The sequence below is a fragment of the Pelodiscus sinensis genome, chromosome 1, assembly GCF_052426305.1.
Source record: "Pelodiscus sinensis isolate ZL-2025 chromosome 1, ASM5242630v1, whole genome shotgun sequence".
In the NCBI taxonomy this organism is placed as follows: domain Eukaryota; kingdom Metazoa; phylum Chordata; order Testudines; family Trionychidae; genus Pelodiscus; species Pelodiscus sinensis.
Genome location: NC_143052.1, coordinates 352,084,790 through 352,094,529, shown reverse-complemented (window position 1 = coordinate 352,094,529; position 9,740 = coordinate 352,084,790). Strand labels below are relative to the sequence as shown.

The following is a 9,740-nucleotide window of genomic DNA, read 5'->3' as shown; positions in this document are numbered from 1 at the left end:
AGGGAGAGAAGCACAATGAGGGTGGTTACTTGTTTTGTAATAAATAGTGTCGCAAATAGTGAGTTGTACGGAGAGGTGTCAACATGGACTGTGGGAACCTGGTCATTGAGATAATAGTGAAGTTCAGAGAACTCCTCAGAGGGAAAGGACCAAACCAAGTAAATGATCAGCCAGTTAGCAGATGAACTTCAGTATGAGAAACCGAAATATGGATGCCCCTTGGAGTGCAATGCTTGTACTCCACAAATACCATACAAGGTTTTAATTTAGCTGTATGAACTGAGAACAGGCACTTGGGGATTGTGGTTTCTTAAAGTTCAAGCATGGAGGGAAACGATCACAAACATCAAGATCCAGGATGAGTGTATGGGGAAATCATACTGAAAAATCAATGCTACGATGTAGGTCAGTGATTCAACAAAATTTGGATTGGTCGCTTAAGTGATTTGAATCAAACAATATATGTACTAATACAACCATGTAAATATCCCTATCCAGGAATCATAGAACACTCAAACTAGAAGGGACTTTGAGAGATCATCAACTCCAGCCCTCTGCCCTCATGGCAGGACTTAGCATGATCTGATAGATGTCTATCTAACCGTCTCTTAATTATCTCCACTCATAGAGATTCCACAACTTCCCTATTCAATTTCTTCTAGTGTTTAAACATACTGGCTACGTCTACACTGGCCCCTCTTCCGGAAGGGGCATGTAAATTTCACTAGTCGTCGTAGGGAAATCCGCGGGGGATTTAAATATCCCCCGCGGCATTTAAATAAAAATGTCCGCCGCTTTTTTCCGGCTTTTAAAAAAGCCGGAAAAGAGCGTCTAGACTGGCCCCGATCCTCCGGAAAAAGTGCCCTTTTCCGGAGGGTCTTATTCCTACTTCAAAGGCACTTTTTCCGGAGGATCGGGGCCAGTCTAGACGCTCTTTTCCGGCTTTTTTAAAAGCCGGAAAAAAGCGGCGGACATTTTTATTTAAATGCCGCGGGGGATATTTAAATCCCCCGCGGATTTCCCTACGACGACTAGTGAAATTTACATGCCCCTTCCGGAAGAGGGGCCAGTGTAGACGTAGCCACTGACACTTAGGAAGTTTTTCTTAATGTCCAATTCCCTATTTAGCTCCCTTGCTGCAGTTTAAGCCCATTGCTTCTTGTCCTAACCTCAAAGGCCAAATAGAACAATTTACCACCTCCTCCCTGTGACACCCTTTTAGATACCTGAAAACTGTTATCATGTCCCCAACCAGTTTTCTCTGTTCCAAACTAAACAAGCCCATTTCCTTCCTCCTTGCCTCATAGCTCATGTTTTCTAGACCTTTCATCATTTTTGTTGCAATTTTTCCACATCTTTCTTGGAATGTGGTGCCCAGAACTGGACACAATGCTCCAAATGAGGCTTAATCAGCACATTCTAGAGCGGAAGAATCACAGTCCATTTTGGTCAATTTCACAAGCAGAGGATTTTCAAATTGGTCAATTTCACAAGTGGAGATCTTTCATGGTGTTATAACTCAGGCGGTCCCAACCCCAAAGGGAATCGTGGAGGGGGTTGCAAACTTCTCGTAGGGTGTCTCACAAGTTTCACCCTCATTTCTATTCTGTCTAGGCAGCAGCCTTGAACCTTCCTGAACTTAGAGGAGGCTCTGGGAGGTGGAGGTCAGTAGGGTATCCCCCATGAAGATCTCCACACAGAGCCTTCTAGTTGCTCATCTACACAACAGGACAGATTAAGACAGGGGTTTCCTGGCCTGTCTGGGGAAAATAGGCACCTCTCTCCAAGAAGAAGCACCAGGTCTGGTAACACCAATGGGTTATCACGAGCCACAGCAGAAGCCCTGGGAGAAGACGCCCCCAGCTCTAGTTACATCTGTGTAGCTGAAGCCACAAGCCTGAGCAGTCTTGAACCTGGATATTCCTGAGCCCTGGATGAGGGGGTGCAGAATCCCCAGGTCATACCATGCTGGGAATGGGTGGAAATCCCAACCCGGGTTGTGGTAGCCCTAAGTCTGGTAGCTGTGGGGGAGGAGGGCAGAACCCAAAGCCCAGGGAGTCAGCCCAATCTCGAATGCTAGATTAGATGGAGTATTGGAACAATTGTGACCTGCCAGATCAATATCGACTTTTGTTCATCCCAGTTGAACAGACGGATTTTGCACCCCTTTTGACTTACAGGAATTCAGGATCCTGCTATTTGACATCAACAGGGAGGCATTGAGTTTTTAGAGGCTAATAGATATTGCAATTGTATGGGCGGCGTGCAGCCGTATTCTCCTACACAGTCGTTTGGATCTAGATTTGGTCCTGTATCTTGTGGTCCCATCTCCAAACACACTGCAGACGGAAGTACATTGCACACAATAAAAAAAAAGCCATTGTCAATTGCAAGGCTGAATGGTTTGCACGACTCAGTTTGCCCTGATGGTCTCGTTCCTTGGTGCTGTTGCATCATTTCTTCACTCCTGGGGGAGGCTCTCAAGCTGTTGTTCCCTGGGCTTATTCTCTGCTTTTCATGGCATCGAGGGGATTGTCTGGGCGTGCTGCCAACCTGAGATGGGGCAGGGACTGTACAGAGGAATTATAAAGGTTTCCGTCCAGCAGAGTATGTGTCAGATGTGTAAGACTCATACACTGATCCTCAGGGCTCTGCTGCCTGTCGCAGTGAGGAGATTTCCCTTCTGCAGGGTGGGATTTCGGTGAGTAACTCTCTCCTCATGCAAGTTGCTGCTTAAGGTCTCAGAGAGTGGCCGGAACTTGTGGAGGAATTCCCCAGGGGAGAACCGGGAACCTTTTTGCACAGTCAGAGACACAAAGGGGTTTCTGCGGTAAAATTGCATCGACAAATGTACAGGAAAGAGTTCAGGAAAATACTTATTTTAAGGCCCTCCCTTTCTCTGTTACTGTGTCCATCTATGTGGCTCAGTAGCCTCCTTCTTTTGGATGTTGAGGTTTTTCCTCTGGCTTTGTGAAGTTTTGAAATTCATCTTCTTCACTGCCCTTGTAGGAAGTGCAACCCAAACCTCTGGGGTGGGTGTATGAATTATTGTGGGACATCCAAGAATGACCCACACACACCGATCAGGTTTGGATTGACATTATGTCTTTCCTGGGTCGCTCCAGATGGATACGGGCTTCCTGGAGAGCAAAATCAGGGCCCCTGAGTTTTTACTCACACCTTTTAGAGCCAGGCTCAGAATGCCAAATAACCTGAGGGTTTCCTTCAGACCCTTTCAGTGCCCTGACAGAATAACACTCTCGTTAGCAGGACCCAAAGCCTTGATTATCGCAGCTTGTAGCTGAAAGTTAAACTATGAATCTGGTCCCACTGAGAGCACTGCAAAACTCCCAACTGGGCCTGGAATTCACCCTAAATCCACACTCGGGGACTTAAATAGATGGTTTTACACTGGCCCAGAGCCTCCAGTGACTTCTACTGGATACTTCCTGTGGACTGTAGGAATAGGTGAGAGCCATTCAGCCAAGAAGGACTAACAGGAGAGTGACAGGTATTGCAAACCTACAAGGCTTCATAGTTCAAAACCAAAAAGAACAATCACGTTGGTGTTGTGATGAAGACCTCGTCCCCCATCTGAACCATCCCTCCTCCCCTGAGTAACTCCACTGTAGTCCTGTGGCAGTGTCAGCAATTGTCAGCAGAGAACGGGTGGTTACTTGGGTCGTGTCGTTTCTCTTGTTGGTTCATGCAGTAGCACGTCAGAGGGCTGGCATGTACCTACCTGTGTGAATGTTTGTAGAGGAGTAGGTCCTGAAATCTGTCTGCAGCTTGTCACAGGAGAGAGTCCAGTCTGGTTAGTGGTACCCCAATTCCATCGTTCACACCAGCAAATGTCACAAAAATATTCCTTGAGCTGATCATTTAAGGAAATATCCAACCTTGATTTAAAATATCTCCTTGATGAGGAATTCATGAAGACCCCTGGTAAATTGTTCCAATGGTTAATTACCCTAGCTGTTAAAAAGTGTATGCCTTATTTCCCATCAGAATTTCTTTAATTTCATTTCCAGCTATTGGATCCTGTGTCACCTCTGTATGGCAGTCTGTTAAATATGTGCTCCCTTGTAGGTACTTATAGGGTGTTACCAAATCTCCTCCTAACCGTCTTTGTTAAAATAAAATACATAGATTTGAGATCTTTGATTCTGTCAGGCTAAGGCAGTTGTTTGGTGTGTTACTAATGCTTTTGACACTTCTCTGAAGCCTCTTCAATGTATAAACCTCAACCTCTCGTCATGGGCAGCAGAACTGGACACGAGATTGCAGGAGCAACTGCACCGGTGCCAAAACCAAAGGTAAAATTCTCCTTCTTATTATTCCAGGATCCCACTGGTTCTTTTTTTGGGAGGAGCACTTATTGCTACAGAGGAGAGCACACGGGAGTGTGAAACATTCACTGACAGGTCTCATGGCGTTCTGTTTGATTTTCCCCACACTCCACCTAGGTTCCAGTGCTGGGGATCATTTCCCTCCATGCTTGTGTATCCCACACACCTAGTGTGGTTCACTGTCCATTATTGTAGCAATTAGACCACTTACAGTGAGAGATAAGAACAAGGAAACTCCACAGCCTAAGCTGGGAGCCAGCTGGCTTTATAGCCCAAGTTGTAGAGGTTCGTGCACTAAGCTCCAGAGATGCCAAGTTTGAGTGTGTCTACCACAGTACTCAAATCCCTGTCCTTAGTTTGTGGAGTTCAGGCATTCTCCTCCAAGGGGGTATATGCAAGAAGTACAGGGAATAAGCAGGAAGAACTAGAAGTGCTAATAAATAAATACAGCTATGACATTGTTGGTATCACTGAGACTTGGTGCGATAATACACATGATTAGAATATTGGTATAGAAGGGTACAGTTTATCTGGGAAGGACAGGTGGAAAAAAAGGGAGGAAGTGTTGCCTTATGTATTATAAATTATACACTTGGACTGAGGTCGAGATGGACATAGGAGACATTTGTTGAGTGTCTCTGGGTTAGGCTAAAAGGGGTAAAAAACAAGGGTGATGTCATGTGAGGGGCCTAATACAGGCCACCTACCCAGGAGGAAGAGGTGGATGAAGCTTTTTTTAAACAATTAACAAAATCATCCAAAGTGCAGGTTTTGGTGTTGATGGGAGACTTCAACTATCCAGGCATATGTTGGGAAACTAAAACAGGGGGCACAGACTATCCAAAAAGTTCTTGAACTGCATTGAAGACAACTTTTTATTTCAGAAGATTGAAAAAGCTACTAAGGGGGAAGCTGTTCTAGATTTGATTTTAACAAATAGAAAGGAACTGGTTCAGAATTTGAAAGTGGAAGGCAGCTTGGGTGAAATTGCAAATGAAGCGTGGATTTGAATTTCCCAAGCTTCATTTGCATAATCACATACGGGCGCTATTTCGAAATACCCTATTTCGAAAAAAAATGCAGTCTAGACATGATTATTTTGAAAGAAAACCCTTCTTTCTAAATTACCCTTACTCCTTATAAAATGAGGTTTAATAGGACAGGGTAGGCCCACTGCTCAGTGAGGAGGAAGAAACAATAACAGGAAACTTGGAAATGGCAGAGGTGATTAATGACTTCTTTGTTTTGGTCTTCACCAAGAAGTCTGATGAAGGAATGCCTAACATAGTGAATGCTAGTGGAAATGGGGTAGGTTAAGAAGATAAAATTTAAAAATAACAAGTTAAAAATCACTTAGAAAAGTTAGATGTCTGAAAGTCATCAGGGCCTGATGAAATGCAACCTAGAATACTCAAGGAGCTGAAAGAGGAGGTATCTGAGCCTTTAGCTATCACCTTTGAAAAATCATGGAAGACGGGAAAGATTCTAGAAGAATGGAAAAGGGCAAATCTAGTACCCAACTATAAAAAGAGAAATAAAAACAACCCAAGAAACTACAGATCAGTTAAACTTCTGTGTCAGGAAAGATAATGGAGCAAGTAATTAAGGAATTCATCTGCAAACACTTGGAAGATAATAAGGTGATAGGGTACAGCCAGCATGGATTTTTAAAGAACAGATCATGTCAAACCAATCTGATAGCTTTGTTTGATAGGATAACATGTCTTGTGGATAAGGGAGAAGCAGTGGACGTGGTATGCCTAGACTTTAGTAAGGTATTTCATACAGTCTCTCATGATATTCTTATCAATAAACTAGACAAATACAATTTAAATGGGACTACCATAAGGTGGGTGCATAACTGACTGAATAACAGTTCTCAGAAAGTAGTTATTAACAGTTCACAATCCTGCTGGAAAGGCATAACAAGAGGGGTTCTGCAGGGGTCTGTTTTGGGACTGGTTCTGTTCAGTATCTTCATCAATGATTTAGATATTTACATTAAGTATGCTTATTAAGTTTGCAGATTATACGATGCTAGCAGGGGTTGCAACTGCTTTGGAGGAGAGGGTCATAATTCAAAATGATCTGGACAAACTGGAGAAATGGTTTGAGTTAAACAGGATGAAGTTAAATAAGAACAAATACAAAGTACTCCACTTAGGAAGGATACATACAGAATGGGAGGCGACTGTCTAGGGAGGAGTACTGCAAAAAGGGATCTAGGGGTCATAGTGGACCAGAAGCTAAATATGAGTTAACAGTGTGATGCTGTTGCTAAAATAGCAAACATGATTCTGGGAGGCATTAACAGGTGTGTTGTGAGCAAGACACGAGAAGTCATTCTACCGCTCTACACTTTTCTGATTAGGCCTCAGTTGGAGTATTGTGTCCAGTTCTGGGCACCACATTTCAAGAAAGATGTGAAGAAATTGGAGAAGGTCCAGAGAAGAGTAACAAGAATGATTAAAGGTCTAGAAAACATGACCTATGAAGGAAGACTGAAAGAATTGGGCTTGTTTAGTTTGGAAAGGAGAAGACTGAGGTGGGACATGATAGCAGTTTTCAGGTATTTAAAAGGGTGTCACAAGGAGGAGGGAGAAAAATTGTTCTCCTTAGCCTCTTAGGTTAGGACAAGAAGCAATGGGCTTAAACTGCAGCAAAGGAGGTTGGACATTAGGAAAAACTTCCTAACTGTTAAGGTGGTGAAACCCTGGAATAAGTTGCCTGGAAGGTTGTGAAATCTCCATCTCTGGAGATATTTAAGAGCAGGTTAGACAGACATCTATCACAGAGGGTCTAGGTGGTACTGGGTCCTGCCGTGAGGGAAGGGCACTGCACTCGATAACCTCTCGAGATCCCTTCCAGTTCTTGTGTTCTATGATTCTATATGTTGCAGTTACTGGCAGTGACGTTCTTTTGCCATCTTTCTGCTCCTTCGCTTGTTTGCTTAGCTCCCTCTGAGGACTTCTCTGGACTTCACTATAGTCTGAGTAACCCAGAGCCATGGGTAAATGTTGCCACGTCACTGCTCAACCCCCTTTCTCTGTTGTTTATAACTCTACATTATGAATCACATTGCTTGTTATCAAGCCTACAAAACCCCTCATAATGTTTCTCTCCGCAGGCACCTTGAGATTGTTGAGAGGAATCAACGGTGTCACGACTTCATGGCAGCTTTTAACCTCACCCTCACCTCTGACTCTTCAACATTCATCCTCGTGGGCATCCCTGACCTGGAGGCTGCTCACGTCTGGATTTCCATCCCTTTCTGTGGGTGCTACCTCATTGGCTTGTTGGGAAATTTCTTGATTCTGTTTATTGTAGGAAAGGAGCAAACCCTGCACCAGCCGATGTACCTGCTGCTCTGCATGCTGGCGTTCGCAGACATTGCCATGTCTTCCTCAGTGGTGCCGAAGGCCCTGTTTATATTTTGGTTCAATTTGAATAGCATCACTCTGGCTGGCTGCCTCACCCAGATGTTCTTCCTTAACACAGTTACAGTTACACAATCCGCTGTCCTCGTGGCAATGGCCTTCGATCGTTACGTTGCCATATGTAACCCTCTGAGATACACCACCATCCTCACCAATGCACGAGTAGCTAAGCTAGGGCTAATAGGTTTGATAAGAGCTCTTGTCATCATTCTGCCAACGCCCCTGCTCCTGAGCAGGCTGCCCTTCTGTGACAACCGCATCATCCCTCAAACATACTGTGAGAACATGGCTGTGGCAAAGCTGACTTGTGGAGACATCAGCTTTATCAGAGTCCATGGTTTGGTGATCATGGTTTTAGTCGTCGGATTAGATCTGACACTCATTGCTCTGTCCTACGGTCTGATCATCAGGGCCGTCCTCAGAATCTCCTCCAAGAAAGCCCACCTGAAAGCTCTCAACACGTGCACTGCCCACCTCTGTGTGATGTTGTTATACTGCACTCCCAGCCTGTTCTCGGAGATGACACACCGGTTTGGTCAGGGCATTGCTCCTCACGTTCACATCATCTTGGCCAATGTCTATCTCCTTGTCCCCTCCATGCTCAACCCCATCATTTATGGGGTCAAAACCAAAGAGCTTCGTGACAAGATGGTCCAGTACATCTGGAGAAGGGGATTGTGTCCTTCCTTGTAAAGAGGGAGAAGCACAATGAGGGTGGTTGCAGGCTTTATAACAAGTAGTGTGGGAAATAATTTATAACTATGAAAAACATAGAAAGTGGGTGGTAAGAAGAGGTGTCAGCATGGACAGATGGAGCCAGATTGCTTAGATTATATCAATGTTCAGAGAATTTCTCAGAGGGAACTGACCAAAATTAGTGAATGATCAGCCAGATAGCAAATGAACGTCAGTATCAGAAACAGAAATATGGACACCTCTTGGAGTTCAAAGCTTAAACTACACACATACCTTACACGGTTCTAATTTAATTGTGAACTGAGACCAGGGATGTGGGGATTGTGGTTTCTTAAAGTTCAAGAATGTAAGGAAAATATAACATACACCAAGGTCCAAGACAAGTTTATGGGGAAATCATTCTGAAATGATTTTCATGCTAACATGCCAGGAAGTTAAGGAAATATCGATTGGATAAATAGGCTGTAAGATGGATAGAAAGCTGGCAAGATTGTTGAGTCCAATGGGTAGTGATCAACAGCTCGATGTCAGGTTGGCAGTCGGTTTCAAGCGGAGTACCCCAAAGACTGATTCTAGGGCTGGTTTTGTTCTACATCTTTATTAATGACTGGGATGAGGGGGATGGATTATACCCTCAGCCAGTTTGCAGATGACACTAAGGTAGGGGGAGAGATAGATGTGTTGGAGGGCAGAGAAAGGGTCCAGAGTGATCTAGACAAATTAGAGGATTGGGCCAAAGGAAATCTGATGAGCTTCAACAAGGACAAGTGCAGAGTCCCTCACTTGGGACGGAAGAAACCCAAGCATTCTCACAGGCTGGGAACCGACTGGCTAAGTAGCAGTTCAGCAGAAAACGACATTGGGATTACATTGTATGAGAAGCTGGATATGACTCAACAGTGCGCCCTTGTAGCCAACTAGACTATTGGGGTGCATTGGGAGGAGCATTATTAGCAGATTAGAGACATTATTATTCTCCTTTTTTTGGCATTGGTGAGGCCACATCTGGAGTGCTGCATCCAGTTCAGGGTCCCCGATTACATAAAGAATGTGGACACATTGAAGAGGGTCAAGTGGAGGACAACCAAAATGATGAGGGGGCTGGAGCACATGACCTATGAGGAGATTTGGGCTTCCCATTCTGCATGTATGAAATGGATTGTTCCTTCATAACTGGAGCACTTTGGATTTCTCCTTATTAAACTCCATCCTATTTACCTCAGGCCATTTCTTCAATTTGTCCAGATTTTTTAATTAT

General features: G+C 44.3%; 1 protein-coding gene across 1 annotated transcript; it reads left to right on the top strand.

The window, feature by feature from the left end:
- Positions 1-7,417: 7,417 nt before the first annotated feature.
- Positions 7,418-8,479, top strand: LOC142829156 (olfactory receptor 52D1-like). Its single transcript, XM_075927484.2, has one exon. The coding sequence runs from the start codon at positions 7,418-7,420 to the stop codon at positions 8,477-8,479; it is 1,062 nt and encodes a 353-aa protein (XP_075783599.2).
- The last annotated feature ends 1,261 nt before the right edge of the window (positions 8,480-9,740 follow it).